At 43.1% G+C, this 19,132-nt stretch overlaps 1 protein-coding gene and 2 long non-coding RNA genes across 6 annotated transcripts in view; 2 read left to right on the top strand and 1 right to left on the bottom strand.

Moving 5' to 3' along the window:
- The window catches only part of ZDHHC14 (zDHHC palmitoyltransferase 14), a 75,515-nt gene that overhangs the window by 12,615 nt on the left and 43,768 nt on the right, over positions 1-19,132 (bottom strand). For all 4 annotated transcript variants that reach the window (XM_083732544.1, XM_083732543.1, XM_083732545.1 and 1 more), the window contains exons 4-8: positions 11,640-11,777; positions 8,745-8,793; positions 6,778-6,880; positions 4,599-4,708; positions 2,496-2,598 (exon numbers count right to left, since the gene is read on the bottom strand). In XM_083732544.1, coding sequence (XP_083588670.1) covers positions 2,496-2,598; positions 4,599-4,708; positions 6,778-6,880; positions 8,745-8,793; positions 11,640-11,777 — 503 coding nt within the window. The remainder of the gene's footprint in view (positions 1-2,495; positions 2,599-4,598; positions 4,709-6,777; positions 6,881-8,744; positions 8,794-11,639; positions 11,778-19,132) is intronic.
- LOC310841709 lies at positions 323-6,714 on the top strand. Its single transcript, XR_014562716.1, has 2 exons — positions 323-3,197; positions 3,602-6,714. It is a non-coding gene; the product is annotated as an uncharacterized lncRNA (long non-coding RNA).
- Positions 10,204-11,468, top strand: LOC310841694. The gene is made up of 3 exons (XR_014562699.1): positions 10,204-10,448; positions 11,201-11,226; positions 11,320-11,468. It is a non-coding gene; the product is annotated as an uncharacterized lncRNA (long non-coding RNA).

Here is a 19,132-nt window from a genome sequence, read left to right as displayed (position 1 = left end):
ATAAACTAGGTAAGCTGCCACTAATTCAAATCTGTTTGACAGGTGATCATGGTTGACTGTGAAGAGATCCTAAGTGTCAGCTTTAACATGTTTGTGTTTAATTCAGATTTCATTATAACTAGGCTGTTTTTATGAAAAAAGAGAGAAACTATAATTGACTTTTTAAAAAATCTGGTATGTGTAATATTTTGCATCTTTTCATGGGCATAAGTGTCTAATTTTTTTTGACATGAATATACTTGCCTTTTCTTCTAAATCTGGTGGAAGAAAAATCCTGATTGTGATTTTTGGTGATTTCGGTTGCCTTTTTTAAAAAAATCTCTTTTTAAGCATTTAAGTTTACAAATTTAATTTATGTGGAAAGATTGATAAACTCTGGAGACTCCCCAAAACATGAGACAACAGTTAGAATTAGTTTCTTTTTTTACATGCAGTATATATATATGTGTGTGCGTGCGCGTGTATGTGCATATATGTGCATATATCTATATGCATTTACAAAAATTGCTCTCTAGCAAGGAAATTTATCACTTTTTCCAAAAGACCATGCTTCATCCTTTATCCCAATAAACACAATATCCTTTGTATTTAACTTTTCAGAGTAACTATGGCTAAAGAACTAAATAGTTGAAACAGCAGCTGGTCAACATATGCTACATCAGACACACACATACTTTTTTCAGTGTTGATTTCATCTCCATGTAATGTGAAGATGCAGAAGTATGCGAGTGAAAGAAACGTCGAAGAGAATGTATGAGAAGAGGGAGTAGTTGCTACTTATTTCTGAACTTGGCCATTTGGCTAAGAGTCTTAAGTGGCACCTGATTACATTATCTAATTGTGATACAGCCAAATTAAACCAGGGCCTGAAAGGAGAGGTGGCACAGCAGGCAGGGAAAGAATAGCAAGGAAGTTGTCCAGAAAACTAAACCAGGTAAGGAGTAGAGGAAAAAGTAAGGCTAGCTGTAGACCAGAAAGAATGAATAATGGTGGGAAGGGAGCCTCCAGACCTGAGGGAGACTGTGAGCTAGGCAAGTGGGTCTGTACGCGGCCCTCCCTGTGTGCATTGGTATTTTCAGTTCATACACAGCGAACCATGATAGTGGCCTGAACATAGCATTTCTTAAAAACAGGAGCATGTGGGTTTGTTTCAAACTACCCTGTAAAGGCCCAATGTAAAAATATAGGAAGAGAAACTGCCACAAGGCAAAGAAACACTACAATAATTTGACAACTGAAAAACGTTTAAATATAACAATTTATTGGCAATCTCTTAGAGATATCGTTTTATCATCTCTGCCTACAAGCCGGCAAAGCTCTCCGAAGGCTACAGTAACCAGGGGACCCAATGTTAAGAACTACTGGTGTAAACATAAGGCAAGCAAATAATTCACCCCTTTCAGGCCACCCCACTTAAAGAAAACCTTCTGGAGTTGTTCTGAAAATTAAAGCAGCCAAGATGAGACAAGGCTGCAATCCTATATCCATGGAACTGGAAATGTCACTCAAGTACACATATAAAGGATCACACTATGAATGACCATTCAAAATGCTATCAAAGATACAATTGACACTAGAAGTCGGTTAAATGTGTCTGATCTTTAAAATCTAAGAAACAGATATTGTTAACAAATATGAAAAAATGATGAATGAACCAATTCTTAATAAGTCCACTGATCACGTGTTTCTCATTTCTAAGAGAGTATCCACATAGCTATGAAAACTAACTTTGCAAAAAATCTGAAATGCTTGGGACTGGTTTTATTTCTTTGCCTTGGAGACTGGGAAGAAATCCATGAAGCCAAAAATACAAAGGAATGTTGGCACTATTTCAGAACATACATGTTAGAAGAAGGTTACTCCAATGAGGACTTTTGGTTAAGAAAGTTTCCTCAGGCTGGGTTCTGCTTCTTGGCACATGGAGAAAAATGTATTGCTCTCAAGAAGACACAATGGGAGTAATTGGCACAATTTATAAAAACAAAAACATTATTTAGAAATTTGCAATAGTCAAGTACAGTGGCCACCTCTAAGTTCACAAGAAATTCAAAGACCTCTCTATAAATATTCTATTCATGTTGATATGACAAGTTTTGTAGAAACGTATCAGGAAGCAAGGATTTCTGCAACACAATCAACTTTTGGGAAAAAGGAATTTAAAAGCAACAAATATGATATTGAAGATCCAAGGTCCATCTAAGGCTAACAAAGATAGGCAAAACTTCAACCATACATGAAAACTTCTCTTGGCACTATATTTAACTGTCTGGAGGTAGACAATCTTTTCCTTTTGTCCATTACACTACTTCCCCCCTCCCAAGTGCTTATGAAAATCTAGAAGTTTGTTGCAGTTTACTACAGTACAACAATGAAATATCCCCTAACAGAGAGTACCAGTAGCATCCAGTTAGTTTAGCGACTTGATTAGTTCGCAGGAAACCTGAGAAGGAAAACATTCACAGGGCTCTTGATCAACATTATGGGATGGTTCCTACCATATTACTCTGAGACTGTGTGGCCCCATACATTGTAATGCCATTTGAGGGTGCTGCCGGCTGTGGAGTATCTGGCTGCATAAATCCTCTTCTGTCAATTAAGCTACAGAATAATAAAAAGTTTTGTTACAAAAAATTCTGGTTAGATAATTTTGGTCCAGCTTTAAAAGGAAAAAAAGTTTCACCTTAAGAACAATGAACCATATGAGAATAGCTTCAACACCCCTTTTAATGGAACAGTAAAATAGATTTCAGTAAAATGCATTTCTGAGTTTTTGCAATACATTTGTAACTTGGAGACAACATAAAAAGAGGAAGAACACTGGCTGCAATCCATAAGTCACTCTGGAACAGTTGGTCTGAAGTTTTCTGAAGGTTGCAATCCTATACCCACTTACTTGAGACTAAACCTCATTTAACTCAATGGTGCTTACGTTAGAATAATGACTGGAACATTTAAAAAATGAAATAGAAACTCTAATCAAAGTTTACTGTGGATGCATTCTACAGAATAACAAGGTTATTCAGTTTCTAGTGGGGAACTGCTTGTTAGTTTAACAGAGTTGTATCATGAAATGGGATAACTTACACAATTCTGTTACCTCAGATCATTGCTGAAAAATTTAACCACATACTTAAAACTGTTAATTATTTAAGATCTTCCTCAATGGCCTTCTCTGGATGTCCCCAACAGAGGTTACCGTATTTTTCGCCCCATAGGCGCACCGCCCCATAGGACGCACCTCGGGGTTTTTTTTTGGGGGGGGAAATAACCCCAACCCCCAGAACAGCCTGCTATCCGCAAGCCTAGGGAGCCCAGCGGGAAGTCGCGCCGGTCTCCCCCAGGCTTGCGGAATGCAGGCAGCTCTGCACAACCCTCGGGACTTCGCGCCAGGCTCCCTAGGGTTGCGCAGAGCTGCACGAAGCCCGGGACTGCAGGCAGCTCTGCGAAGTCGCGCCAGTCTCCCAAGGGTTGTGCAGAGCTTTCTGAAGCCTGGAGAGTGAGAGGGGTCGGTGCGCACCGACCCCTCTCTCTCTCCAGGCTTCAGCGAAAGCCTGCATTCGCCCCATAGGATGCACACACATTTCCCCTTCATTTTTGGAAGGGTGACTGGTGACCAGGAATCAGGCCTTTTCTGCACTGATGTCTCAAATTTCGAAGCCTTTCCCCCAGAGCTGCTCACTTTGTGTCCTTTTTACTAACTTCAGGAACAGGTTTTGTTGGCACAGGCATTTTCTTCTTAACAGTCACCTTGGACTTTCAGTGCTCCTAATATTTTTTAAACCGTGTTTGCAATAGTTTTACTCAGTTTTTGTTGTGTACTGGTCAGAATATTAACTTTATTGTAAACTGCCTTGTATATTTCTAATTGAAAAGGTAGTGTATACATTTAATTAGACAATTTTTTTTTAAAATTCCTAGTATTGGTGCCTGGAAAAAACTTACCATAAGCAGTTAGAAGTGGAGAAGAACAAAAATAGTGTAGAACATCTGCAAGTTAAAACTTTGAACAGGTTTGCCATCATTTACATAAAATAAGCATTATAAAATGTGTGGGGAGTGGTAGATTTAACAGGAAGCAAGGATGTTATAACCTTCTGTTGCATATCCACACCATAACTGAGTAGCAGCAGCATTTTTCGCATTCTAAACATGCTCTTATTCTGAAATGTACTCTGCTTTAAAGTGTGAAACACACTCGAAAGATTTTTAATATATTTCTAATCAAATAAACAATAAGTAATGTTTACAACATCAAGCTTTTAAACATATTGCTAGCAATTTTAAAATGCAATTGCTGTATCTGGAGAGAAGAGCAAATCAATTGTTGTGGATCATCAGAAGATCATAGCTTAGGTTCTTCCTTCCAAAAGTAGTTACTGCAAGCTCCACAACTGATGAATGGGTGGTACACAACAGATTTATGTGCATCTTATTAGCAGCAAACCATACAACATACATGACCACCACACTAGAGGACTCAAATGTCACATTATATTATTATTAACTATGTGGTCTTGCAAGTTACATACAATTGACTCAATGAGCACTGAGAACCAAAAGCAAGAGAAGATACTGAACAATTGTATTTTACCCCTTACCTGGGAGAGATGGGCCCACAGAGTGCAGAACAACAGTTAGTGAAAATGTTGCCATAGCTGTATGGATTGAAGTTTTCTTTACCTCTTTTATTTGACCAAGATCCCTTGATCTGGTAAGAAAGGAACGTTAGTGCACCTTTTTGTAGCACTCTTCAATATACAAAGTGCTACAACTCTTCCGTACTCTCCTAAGGTAAACCAGGCTGACCCAACAGTACCCTACAACCTAAACCTACAACCAAACATGTCACTCTATTCACAACGTCTCACTGTTCCACATTCCACTGTGAAACATACTGTCACATATACCCTCCAAGGGCAAAGGAATACTCTGTGCCAGCTGTTTCTCCATTCCAGGATGTAACAGCTGCTTCCATCCTAATCACATCCTGGGATGTCACTGGTGGCAGCACCACTTTTTATTTATATATTACGAATGTTTTAATATCATTCTTGAATCATATTCCCAGGGCTGCTTATAACAGGAATAAAGCAAATTAAATGTAAAAACCAAATAAACATAACTAAAAAAAAGGGGGGGAATTTTAGTATCTCAGTAAAGCAGGTATGAGGAGCCTGTGGTTATCCTGATGACTGCAACTTCCATTGTCCCCGACCACTGGCCATGCTGGTTGGGGCTGACAGGAGCGGGACGCTAATAGCATCTGGAGGGCCACAGGTTCACCATCTTCACATTCAAGTAACAGTGTTTCTCACAAGTTTGCAACTTAAACTGACAAGCTATGTGATTTACTCCCAGACAGCTCCAACATGCTCTTTTCAAAACTGGAACCCTTCCCAACAAGCAGCTCCTGAACGAATCAGTCTATTTACTCCTAAAGCAGCAGTGACCAACTTACTTGGTTTGCGGCGGCTGGACACTGTCTTGCCAAGCAGTTGGGGGCTATTTCACAGTGGTGACATGATTCCCCCTCAGAGCAACTTGGCTGGGGAGGGTTCCGTTCCCCTGGCTGAGGATGCTGGAAGGAAGCATCCAAAGCAAAAGGAAGGAATGTTCCAGGGTAAGGCCTCAGCGGCATCCTCTTCTTTTCTTCTGAGAGGAATATCTGCTGGCTTGAAATGCTGTTTCAAGCACTGATGTTGGCCCAGAGAGCATACTATATCTCAAGAACTTGCTTGGAAATGGCACTGCTGGGGCCAACAGCTATGTGCAAGGCATCGTTTCTGATTCAACTGGCAGTATTTCAATCCTCCCAGCACTCAGTGAAGAGATGCCTCAGAGATCTCTGCGTCACAAAAGAGCCTCAGGGGATTTGAGCTCTGAGAAGGCTGAAATGCTGCCAGATTGGCTCAAAAGGGTCTCTGCAATGATGCAGAGGTTCCTGAGCTATCTAATTTATTAATTTTAAGGGCTTGTATCCAGTGTCTCTAAGGCCTGAGGAGGCTCCCAACAATAATATGATTAAAAATAGAAATACCAAAACAATAACCCATTAAAAACACAGAACCTCTGTCTGTGAACTTCGTAGGCTTATAAGGGGAATATCTTGTATACTCTCCAAAAGCTTGTAAGAACAGAACTCAGGAAGGACTGAATCTGTATCCAAACTTCATATGCAGCTATTGCCCTTGCATGACCAACTGTTTCCTGTGCAAGTCCTTGAGAAGCAACACTGTCTGGGTCAATCCATCAAGGTCAGAGAACCAGAGTGGTGAAACAATTTAGAGAGCCAGAGTAGGACTGGGAACACCCAGGTTCAAATCTGTATTTTGCTATGAAGCCCACTAAGTGACCTTGAGCCAGTCACTATTGACTAAGGGGATAAAACTGAGGGAGGGAATCTGGTATGCCACCCAGAGAACACAATCTTGGTCATTAGGTTCCCACTACTTTATTCCAAAGTTTGGAACAGAGCTGCACAAGCAGGCTGAAGAAGGAAGCGTTCTCAATAAGCATTCTCTCCAGTCAAAAATCTTGCTTTTGCAGAACACCCATTAATGCATAATGACCTAAAGACCATGCTTATGAATAAGGAAGTGGAGATTTTTAACCACTAAATAAGATTTGGGCCCAAATGAAACATTAATGCCACCAGGGGGCTGTTCCCTACAGGGCATCAATGTGTCCACTCCAGTGCTTTGTTTTAGCAGAAAACACTGTCATGTGTGCTGTTTCCATGACAAACATAGTTACTAAATAAAGGTTAAAAACACTTACATCCTCATTTGTTGTTTGATTGGAGCTGATCAAATAAGTATGAAAACCTGAGAGCCCAACAATGGACCAAACGGAGAAGAAACATACCACAGCTTCCAGCACAGTAATTGAACGTCAAGGGAATAGTAACCGAGAAGTCAATGAATGTAAATGCTATTAGCAATTATGGCTAAATGGAAATTTCAGGCCATGAATATATTGCTCCAAATTGCCAATGCCTAGGATAGCCATAACTATCATGCTGAGTTTCTGAACATCCAGAAAATGTATATTTAGAAGAGGCAGAATGCTGTACTGTGGACCTTCGCTTGTTCTATCACGATTTTTAGTACACAGATAGCTTTTAATCCCTACATTTTTGCACGTAGAAGCCTAAACAAACATTCCTTATGTAGTTCAAAAGAGCCTAGGCTCACATGACACAACTGCACACACAAAAATTAGGACATAGTGAGAACAGAAGGCATCAGGAAATCACAAAATTTTGCCCAAGGCCTTGCTATGAGTTACTGGCAGTTTCAGAAATTCGACACAAATTCTAGCCTCAGAGTCATTACCACACACCACCATTTCCACTCCTGCTTGAAGGCGCATCATCAAACACACTGTATTCACGGGATTTTCCCTACCAGACACTTTCCTGATTTCCCCCCCAACTGCCCAACCCTTAAATGCAAATTATGAATAGCTAATTGTCATGGCTGAATAGTCCACAAATGTGGAATCAACTACCTTTTGATTTTAAAACAACTGAAAGGCTCTTTCATTTTCAGAGAACTGAAAAGCCTAATACATTATTAGAAGCTATTGTAATTCTTTTAACTGGAGGCTATTGTTGTGTTATTTATGAACATTGTGTTCAAACCTAAGCTCTTCCAACACAGAGGTACTTGTGCATTAGCATTTCTAACCAATGAATACACAAGTGAGTGAACATAGTAGAAGTTATACCTGAAGATTTTTTTATTTTTAAAGTACCTGGGCTGCTATCTTCACTGCTTTTTGTGCATCTCCCACTAAGTTAGTGACACTTAGATGTTCACAACTTTGTGCAGGACTGAAGTCATGGTATTTCCAAATGCACTCTGTTTTAAATGCTAGTGAGTTAAGTTAGTGCTTTTTAGTTTGACTGTGCTCTTGCAATTCTCTTCCACTTCTTGCTGCTGGGTGGAGCATTTGCCTCAATCTAGTTATGCTGTGATAAAGCAAAGTTGTGTTTGAAGGCCTATGTTTGTCTTCTCCTTGAAGTGACACAACACGCCCATTACTAAAAAACAGCATTCTGTGTGTCATCAGAATGCTGCTTGTTGGCTTCTTCCTGCACTCCCAGGTCTTCAAAATGGTATGATGGGAATTTATAATCCATATACAATTTCTTTGTTGATCTCTGCTAGGATCAGCACTGTAGGTATAGGTTTGGCGAGTGGGGAGCAACAGTCAGGTAAAACATGCAACAGTAGTTCCAAATATTTGAAAGAGAGGCACAACTTGTTGTTAGGTTCCTTCCTATTTTGTTTCTGGATTTGCTGCTAATTTCTGCTGATAATGCTAGAAGTTCTCTTGAAGTAAACTGGGTAAATTACCACCCAATGCAAAATCATTCTGTCAGGAAGTTTAATTCTAAAAACATACATTCTCTTTTTATTACTTCTGATAAAATCACTTGCTTGCTCAAGTATAACTGCTTTGATAAAAAGCGAAAACCATTTTCATATTCTAGTAATGAATGTTTAAAACTATATACACTACTAAGTGTCATTCACAGTATAAAATAGGGGCTATCCAAATTGCTGTGTGTAAATCCAGAGAGAGGGATTACTTGGAAGTATGTCTGAATTTCATATAACAGCATAACCCAAATGTTTGTCAAAGAGTAAACAACTCCAAATAAATCTAGATAGCAATGCTTTTAAAATTTATACAATATTAACTAAGAGCATGCAAATGCACTCCAGTTGAAAGGATATCTTGCAGGACTGTCCTTGAGTGCATTTAAGAACCCTGTTTGTTGAGATCCTGTAGAAAGAATAAATGTAAATATTAAATGATAATATATACTGTCCACATAAAAACAAATCTCAAAATCCAATATACAGTTAGAGTTCCAAAGAACTACAACACAAATTTTGCTAAATTTAGCCTTGAAATTTTACTGAAACTGTTCAGCAAAAATGGAAGTTTTAAAACCAGAATTAACATATGCTGGATGTTTTCTCAATAGTAACACATTAACGTCTGCAGACACCAGTTCCCCATAAATAAGTTTTCTGTTATCAATATGTTCATTTCTATCCTATTATGGTGGCAAAACACTGCAAGATTATTATTCAACATGAAAGATATCCATAAATATATTTTCTCTCACACAAAAATGTTTCTGTTGGATCAGGAAATCCTGTAAATGCATCATAATATGACCCAAATTCCAAGCTGCTTACGGATTTCTCTGGATACAATTAGGAGACATGATGCAAGGAGCCAGCAATGGATACTTGCTTTAACTCATTAATTTGTTCAGCAAAGAAGAATGACAAGCAATTGTCAAATTAAGGTCCAGATCTATTTTTAACTGCTGACATTTAGGGACAGAGAAAGCTGGGCACTGTGTTGACTCTGTGCCCTGGCAAGAAGTCCCAGCCACCTAACTGAACAACACAGGGCTTTCTAAGGCTACCTCCAGGAGGGAATATCTGTTGGACTGTCGGCCTCAAAAACAGCATTAGTTCATGTCAAAGGAGCTGGTGAAATGGACCTATCTGCTATCCAAACCTTGCATTTCAAGTGCAATTGACAGTGGGATTTTTAAACATATATTTATGACAATCTTTTGTATACACTCCCTTAAAAATACTTTAACTGCTTTATTAGTTTTGAGTTATGTCTCTGTGTTAAATGGGGGAGGGGGAAAGACAAGAGTCTGTAAACACAAGCTAGTGGTTACAGGCAGAGGGAGGTATGGTAGTAGTGGGGTAAGTAAATGCTGGCTGGTTGAGAAGGAGAAGCCAGCATATAAGGTCTGTTCCACTCTAGTGCCATCCTCATCCACAATAACATAACCTCAGGATTCCTTAACATGTTGCTATTTAATGCATGATCAGTTTACAGTAAGACATCAATTATCCATTATCTGGTCATGGAGACTCATCTAGTCTATCTTATCATCACTTGACAGGGCACAAAAAGCCAGTCTCTCCTGGCTTTACACTTTACACTATCTACCATGTTGCAGAAGAAACATTGCTGTGGTTTATAAAAACGACTGGCAAAAAAAATAGTTATGGTCAACAGGGATTCCATCTCCCTCCCAATGCTTACTACTAGGTTGGGTGCTAATTTGGGGTGTTTGTACTTGGGGTTGTATACTAGGGACATGGCGGGATTGTTGTTTGTGTACCAATCACCCTTCTGCCAAGCAGTCTCCACACCTGAGCTGGCTGAGTTGAAACTGATTTTCTTAAGGGACCTCAACATTATTTCAGAAGCAGTCTTAGCAGAAGATATTCAGGACTTCAAGGTTGCCATGATAACCATGGGGCTGTCACAATGTGTCATGGCCCAACCCGTGTGGCAGGTCACAATGTAGATCTGGAACTCTCAACTAGGCAGGAAGATGCTGGACTGGAAATGGAGCACAAAGGATCTTCTGTTGCCAAGGTTATACCCATGCCCTGGTAACTTGGAAGCTGGATTACTGCAATGTGCTTTACATGGGGCTGCCTTTGAAGACAGTTTGAAAATTGCAGGTAGTCCATAACACTGTGGTTAGGCTGTGAACATGGACCAGGCAAAGAGATTTCATCTTGCCTGTGCTAAAGCAACTCCACTGCCTCCCATAATTTTTTTGAGCTCAATTCAAAGTGCTGGTATTGATTTTAAAGCACTACATGATTTAGGACCCAGATAACTGTTGGAGGCATCTCTCTTTATCAATCCACATAATCTGCAGCCTTTTTCCAGGTCCTCCTGCTATCTGAAGTGTGGCAGGTGGAAACTGGAGACACACTTTGCTTCCTTGCTTTTGGAAAGACATTGCCAGGAGGCCTACTTAGAGACCTTCTTGCTATCATTTAGACACCAGGCAAAAACATTTCTGTTTTCACAGACTTAAAAAAAAACTGCTAATGTAAGCATTTAGAGTGGTTGATTTTATTGAATAGGCTGCTGCTACTTCAATTTTAATTTGCTGTATTAGTCTATGTGATTTATTATTAATTAATTTATTAAATTGTAAAACCGTGTTTCTTACTACTCTGTAGGTTGTCCTAGGAATATAAATCACCTAGCAATTTCATTACATATCTTTAGGTGGCAGGCAAAAACATTATTCTCCCAGGCCTTTGGCTAATTAAACAACCTGTGGCCTTCAAAACTTGTGGGTTTTTGTTTGTTTGTTATTATGTATCTTCATGTTTTTATACCATAGACTGTCCTGTGATCTTCAGATGAATGGTGGTATATAAGTTTAAAAATAAAATATGCAAATTAATAAATACAACAGGTTGTGAACGTTGACCAACTTTTGGAAATTATCCTGTTTGCCAGTGGGGTTTTCCAGTCAGCAAGGCACGCCACAAACCAAGGAACAGTCACAGACCAATGAAACTAATCTGCAGGAAAACTGAGAGCGGAGCAGAATGTTCCCTTTATATGAACTGTTCAGCAGTACAACAAATAAAGCTGAATAAAATGCATTTGCCTTAAGATTCTGAATTAAGAAATAAGCTTAACAGTTGAAAGTCTTGTTAATGATCAAACTAGGTATACCATTTTGGGTATATTCTGAATGTCCAAAAAATTAAAATGAAAAATAGAGTTTCAAGCAAATGGCTATATATGTAATCTGATTATACTAGCATACTTACGATGGATGATGTGGGTGATAACGAATGCAAATATAAAGACTGTCAGAAAAGACAGAGATAAAATAAACATATAAAAAAATCTGTAGTTTCTTTTCCCCACACAGTTGCCTACCCAGGGACAATGGTGATCAAACCGTTCTGAAAGAAAAGGCAGAAAAAGAATGGAACGCAATTACAAAAACAACAAAAGACCTGCTTGAGAAAATCGTTGTAGCCATGTTCAGGTGTCTACCTTAAGATGCAGTCAAGTAAAACTGGTGATGGGGAAGGTGTGTGTGCAAGCCCCACCTCCAAGATTACATGAACTGCTTTTAGATCTTCACATGACAACTACAGTAGGGAATTTAAAGTGTGTTCAACTGAACACATTCAAACTCTCCTCAAGAACAGAAACTCTTCTTAGCCTTGGATCAATTGAACATGCTTTAAAACCTTCTAATGGTCTTTGCACTAATCATACAATGATCTTAAGAGTTGTTGGCACACATATATGCCCCTGTCCCCAGTTTTTGTTATCACATGTTCATGTGAATGCTTGAATATAAATGACAAAAACATACCCAAAATTGGATGTTTAAATATATATTTTTATCATAGTCTTTTGTCTTTAGACTATTTTTAAAATAAATCTCTTTCAAAGTACAGTTAATTTACAAGCCATGAACAGAACAGGGAATTGAGGGAAAGGGAACAATTACATTTATCCCTATTCATTTAACACTTTTTTCCTGCAAGATAGCACAGTTGGTACAGCATGAGATTCTTAATTTCAGGGTTGTGAGTATGAGTCCTACACTGGGCAAAAAGATCCTGCATTTCAAAGGGTTGGACTAGATTACCTTCATGGTCCCTTCCAATTCTACAATTCTATGATTCTGCCTCAGTCCAGGGAGTGTGAGAAGGTAGTGATTTGGAGGAGAACATATGGACGAGAGAGAATGGAGGTACAGGAAGCTTACTATCAACACATTAAGTTTGATTATTTAATTTATATACTGCTTAATATATTAAAAATATATCTAAGCAGTGTACAGAAAACTGAACAAAAGACAACTTAAACATAATATTACAAAAATACACAGTTAAATATAAAATTGTTACATTAATCATCTTCTTCTTCTTTGGTGATCATTCGTGGCCGAGTAAGATTGCCGAGTAAACACGGTTTTAACAATGAGTCCGTAAGAGACTGTGGAGGCCAATTCTGGATCCACATGTCCTTCCACACTGGGAACATTGGTTTCCGGGCGGGAGTTGAACACCATGTGGATTTGCCAAGCGTGCCTTCCTCCTAGCACGTTTCTCCCTTGCGTCTTGAGTTAGAGTATCTTCAAAACCCATGACACCTTTGGTAAAGGCTGTTCTCCAACTGGAGCGCTTGCAGGCCAGTGTTTCCCAGTTGTCAGTGTTTATACTACTTTTTTTTAGATTTGCCTTGAAACAGTCTTTAAACCTCTTGTTGCTTTGGAAGATGATCATCAGGCATCCGCACAACATAACCAGTCCAACAAAGTTGATATTGAAGAATCATTGCTTCGACACTAATACAAGGTTTCTAACATATATAAGGTTACTAACATATATAAATCTATATCAATTCATTTTCCTTCTGACACACCCTCCTTCTCAGCCTCCAGGTTCTCACCCAGGGTTCAGCAAAGTCTCAGCTCACCCACAAAAAGTCTCAGATGACAGTATGGATGAGCTCAGAATCAGAGATGTTAAGATAAGTTCTCTTGACTGGTTGCGAGGATGGGTAGAGTCATCTTTTGTACACAAAAGACCCAATCAGTATTGTCAAAAACCACTGCTGAAAAACTAATGGGATAGAAGATACAGGGGCCTTTGTATAACATACCAGCAGCCTGGCTAATTCAATTGATATCATTCACATCTGTGCTTGTTTGGCAATATGTAATGTTGTGGTTTCCTTTGTAGCCCCTATGATTTCATAATTTATGTGCATCCATTTTGGGGCTGTTCTTCATTTATCTCTTGTTGTTGTTGTTGTTGTTGTTGTTGTTGTTGTTGTTTAAAACCCAGTGTGGATGCTTGCAGTACATACTGCCTTTTCCTGCATTTGAAACATTTGTAAATGCAGCAACACAACAAATTCATGCAGGCACTGGGTAGCAACTGTCTCATAGGTGAGGGGGGAAGAGGTTCACATGGCCTTGGTAGCAAGCTGGTATTTGTTACTGAACCTAATCTTCCCCAATTCAATCTAAGAAGAAGTGAACATTTTGCAGAGACCTTTGACCTTATGCAGGGCTTTTGGGAGTGCCCCAAATCTCAGGCCACAATCTGAGATTAGCCCCTGGCTCTCTTTTACTTTGTGTGGACTTGATCCGGCTCATGGGCCTTACAATATTTACCTTCAAACTCAGGGACAGAAAACCAGAAAGGAAACTGAAAGGGCTCTATAAGAATTTAATATTGGACTGTTTCCCAGCTGCAGTTGTTCATACAATTTCTCTGTTTCTAAGTAGAATATTAATAGTTTTCAATTAGGATTAGATAGCATTAAAAGAGAACATTTGATGACAGAACTATTCAGAACTATGCGTGTTAATGGCAGGATTTAACACAGTGGGCAGTATCCAACTAAGTCGTTCTGTCAATGCAAGGATTTTCACTTGTGCAACAAAACTCCCCCCCCTCTTTCCCCCTGTATGTCCCCATATCTATTCTGGCATTCCCCACAACCCTCTAGAATAGATTTAGGGAGGGTGCAGGGTGCATTCAGGGAGTGGAGAGGGGCAAAGCCCTCTTGCAGAAGCAGAAACCCTTGTGTTGGTGGAATCAGTTGGTTGAATACAGCTCAGCAGTTCCCCCTCCCCCAAGGCGGCTATCAATGGCTACTTGCCATGATGGCTATGTTCTGCCTCCACTGTTGGTGGCAGTATGCCTCTGAATATCTGTTGCTGGGAAGTGCAAGGGGAGAGAGTGCTGCTGTGCTCAGTTACTCCATAGGCATCTGGTTGGTCACTGCCCTTGGCCTGATCTAGCAGGGCTTTTCTTATGTTCCTATTGGATTTTGCTCTGCTTTTGTATCCTGGAGGGAAAAATCTATCTGTCTGTTCAAGAGCCTGGTCAAGGCCCATTTCAGATAAATTGCTTCAAGATTATCTTAAGTTTTTCTCTGGGTTAAGGACACATAAACCACATCCTATATCTTCTACCTAAGAAACAATGGTTGCTTACCATGATGCCACATTCAGTACAAATCTGTTTCATGAATAGTTCAAGCTCCTTGAATACCTCTTGAATGGTCAGTAAACCATGAAATACAAAAGGATCACCTGTTGTAATCACCCTCACATCTTTAATTATAAAGGCATTAAAGGATTACTCTTCAAGGATTACTTTGAACAGTAGAAATTACCTTGGAATTAGGCCTAGCTTTGTTCAACAAGAACAGTTATCAAAAAACAAGGATAAGGATATAGAAATAGCAGGGTCCAAAAAATCCCACCCTTATGGTGTGTGTGGGTGTCCGTGTCCCAAATGATGTAAAACAAATCAATTCACATTTATTCCAGAAAGCAAGTACCAAAAAAAACACCTTAAAATTCATATTTGTGCATTCAGTTCTTTTTACCTTTTAAAAAATTAAAATTAAAAACTTTTCAAAAATCAAAATATGGGGAAATGGGAGACCCTTACAATACTAAGCTGCAAGACTAGATATTTTAAAAGAATGGTATAGGGAAGGCTTAGTAACTCAAGCAGAAAGCTTTGTTTTGAAGAGACGACAGTGGTACCTTGGGTTACATACTGTCAGGACTGCCGCTAGGTCCCAGCTCACAGAGGACCAACGCCCAGTGGATATTATATACAAAAGTCTTTATTGAAGTTTAGTTTCCATTTCCAAGCTCTGGGCGCGCAGACCCACGTCTTAACGCTAGACCGGCTAAGTCCCCTCTGACTCACTGCTCCACCCACACCAGTTTAAGATTCTAGCCCGGCTCCACCTCTTGCGCTGCTCTTTCCTGCGTTGGGTCCTTCTGCCCTCTGGGGTTCCCTCCTTCCTGGACTCCTCTGACGCGGAGCCTCCTGAGTCTTGCCCCTCCCTCCGGCGGGCTTTAGGACCTGGCTCCCTTCCTGGGCTCCCCGCTGTGCCGCGCTCCTGTACATTTGAACTTGGCGCGCGCGCCCAGCCGGTGACTTTCCTTCTGACCGTTTCCCCGCTTCCTGATGTGGGTGTTGCCAAACCTGACTCCTCTCCTCCCTCTGGTGGTGAGGACACTGGTCCCGACTCCTGGGACTCCCCCTCCCCACTGCGCTCTGGTGGAGACGCTGGCCCTGATCTCCAGCTGCTGCTCAGGGACTCCCCGCTGGCCCCTCCCTCTTGAGGTTTCTCCCTTGGAATCTCCCTTGCTCTGGCCACCGGCGCTCCCTTCTGTGAGTCCTCCGATTCGCTAGAGAGGCTTGTGGAATAACTCTGGCCACTGTCACTGCCTGCGCCCCCCTCGTACTCCTCCTCCTCACTCTCCATTTGCTCCCCCTCCTGTGGCTCTCCTTCTGAACCCCTGACATCCATCCCCCCCTCGAAGCCCCCCCTTCCCCCCTCCCCCTCTTCCGGTGCGGGTTCCGGGTGCTCCATTGTTGTAGGGGTGAGTCCAGGATACAGCTCGTCCCCTGAGGCTTGCAACCATCGAGATAAGTCCGGGAAGTCCCCCATGGGCTCGTCGACGACGACCTCCTCCGCTTCCATCTCCTGCGCGGTGTGCTCGAAATCTGAGCTCGACCCCAAATCACCCAAGAGCCCTCCTCCCCCTGTTGCTTGATGGGGGTCCACCTCCCAGGGTCCCTTCGGCATGTCTCTGCGCCAGCCCACTTCGGGTTGGTTCTCCCACCAATAAGATCCCCCCGTGCCAAAACCTGAAAGCGATCCCTCCGGGGAGTCCTCAGCTGACGAGAAACCCCGGAAAGTGCTGGCCGAGAGTGTGGGTGTGAACAAACAATCCTCGAAAAAGCCCGCCGGCATAGGCTTGTGCGGGAAAAGTGTGTGGAATTCTTCCTTGAGCAACTGCTCTTCCACTGCGTAATCCGGCACCCACTTGTTGGCGCTGGCCGGGGTGTCCTCTGTGGCGAGAAGATATTCAATCCCGTCCTCCCCCCACCTTGAGTCTAAAATCTCAGTGGCTTCATTAAGTGGCTCCCCTTTCGGCGACCCCCCTTTTTTGGGCGCTTCTCTGAGCGGGTCTGGCGCCTTCCCCGGTGCTTGAAACCTGTGGGGCTCTCTGTAGGGCGTGAGCACTGATCTATGAAAGACCGGGTGCATTCTGGAACCCTCCGGGAGTGTCAACCGGAAGGCCACTGGGTTGATCTGCGCCTCTACTTGGTAAGGCCCTAGCTGCTTGTGCCCTAGTTTCTTCTTGGCTAACGATCTGGCTGGAACTGCTTGTGCTGCCAACCAGACCCAGTCTCCCACCTGGATGTCCTCCCCAACCCTCCTGTGTCGATCTGCCTGCACTTTGTAAGCCTGTTTTGCCAACTCTAACTGCCTCCTGAGCTGCTCGTGGATCTCCTGCAACTCCGCTGCCACGTCCTCTGCTCCCTGTGGCTCCCCCTCCCGCACTGTGTCCAAACCCGGGAAGGTTCTGGGATGCCTCCCGTAGTTGGCGAAAAATGGTGTCACCCCCGTGGACCCGTGCTTCGTGTTGTTGTAGGCAAACTCGGCCAACGGTAGATAGTCCACCCAGGTCGATGGCTGCTGGTTCGCGTAGCATCTCAGGTACTGCTGCATGATGGCGTTGACCCTTTCCGCCTGCCCGTTAGTTTGCGGGTGTCTCGCCGACGCCAGGCTGACCTTGACGTTCAGGAATCCCATCAGCTTTTGCCAGAAGTTGGAGATGAACTGGCGCCCCCGGTCGGACAAAATAGACCGTGGTAGGCCGTGCACCTTGAACACGTGGTCTATAAACATCTTAGCGGTCTGCTCGGCCGTGGCCACCTTCGCGCACGGAATGAAGTGGGCCATCTTGGTGAACAGGTCCACTACCACGAGCACTGCCGTCTTGCCCCTCGAGCTGGGTAGATCTGTGACAAAGTCCAGGGCCACCCTCTCCCACGGTACGAACGGTGTCTGTAGCGGTTCCAACAGGCCCGCCGGCGGCTGGTGCACAGGCTTAGCCCTTTGGCAGGTATCGCACCTATTGACATAGTCCGCGACATCCCCCCGCATCTTAGGCCACCAAAAGTCTCTGGCTACTAAGTCCACCGTCTTCTCCTTGCCGAAGTGCCCCGCGCTGGGCGCGTCGTGCAGCAGTTGCAGGACCTTCGCGCGGAGGCTGTCTCCTGGTACGTAGAGGACTCCCTTGCGTAGGAGCAGGCCGTCGCGCACTTGGAATTCGTCGCCCCTCGCCTTGCCGCTGCACACCTCCTCCATCTTGGCTCGGGCGAACGAGTCCGTTTGCAGCGCGCGGCGCACCGCGTCCAGGTCCACCGTGGCTGACGCGCATGCCCACGCCTGTGGTGTGAAAATGTGCTTGGCCGCCGCCGGTGCCTCTGCCTCCAGATACTGCGGTTTTCTGGACAGCGCGTCCGCCAAGACGTTGCTGTTTCCTGGGATGTACTCAATTCTGAAGTCGAAATCTGCAAAGAACTCCGCCCAGCGGATGTGTCGCTGGTTCAGGAACCTCGCCGTGCGCCAGTACTCCAAGTTCTTATGGTCTGTGCGGACCTGCACCGTGTGCTTGGCTCCGACGAGGAAGTGCCGCCACGCCTTGAAGGCTGCATGTATGGCCAGCAACTCCCTGTCCCAGATGGTGTAGTTCTGCTCCGCTTTGCTGAGTTTTCTGGAGTAGAAAGCGCACGGCCTCCAGTCCCCCTGGTGGTCTTGCTGCAACAGAACGGCTCCCACGGCCCTGTCTGAGGCGTCCGTCTCCACTCTCATGGGCCTGCTGGGATTTACGTGCAGTAGGTTCTCCTCGGAAGCGAAGAGCTGCTTGAGCTTCTGAAAGGACTGCTCCACCTGCTCCGTCCAGATGAACCTCTTCTTCTTGGAACTGAGGGTGTCGGTGATGGCCGCTGTCTGCATGGCGAAACCCTTGATGAACTTGCGATAAAAGTTGGCAAAACCGACAAACCTCTGTACTTCCTTCCTATTGCGTGGGCTCTTCCAGTCCAGTACTGCACGTACCTTGGCACCGTCCATAGCCAGTCCCTTGTCGGACAGTTTGTAGCCCAAGAAATCCACCTCTGTCTTGTCGAACTGGCACTTCTCCAGCTTGGCGTACAGCCTGTGCTCCCGCAGCCTCTGCAGAACTTCCCTAACATCTCTCTCGTGAGCCTCCGGCAATTCCGAGAAGATCAGGATGTCGTCCAGGAAGCAGACGCACTTCTTGTAGAGGAGACCCGCCAAGACATGATGCATGAAGGCTTGAAAGCAGTGGGAACCATTTTTTAATCCAAAAGGCATAACTCTGTATTCATAAGTGCCCAGCGGCGTAAACATGGTCGTTTTCCACTCGTCGCCTTCCCGTACG

The sequence above is a fragment of the Podarcis gaigeae genome, assembly GCF_964106915.1.
Source record: "Podarcis gaigeae genome assembly, chromosome: 3".
NCBI classification, from domain to species: Eukaryota; Metazoa; Chordata; class Lepidosauria; order Squamata; family Lacertidae; genus Podarcis; species Podarcis gaigeae.
This window is presented reverse-complemented; position numbering and strand designations above follow the sequence as displayed.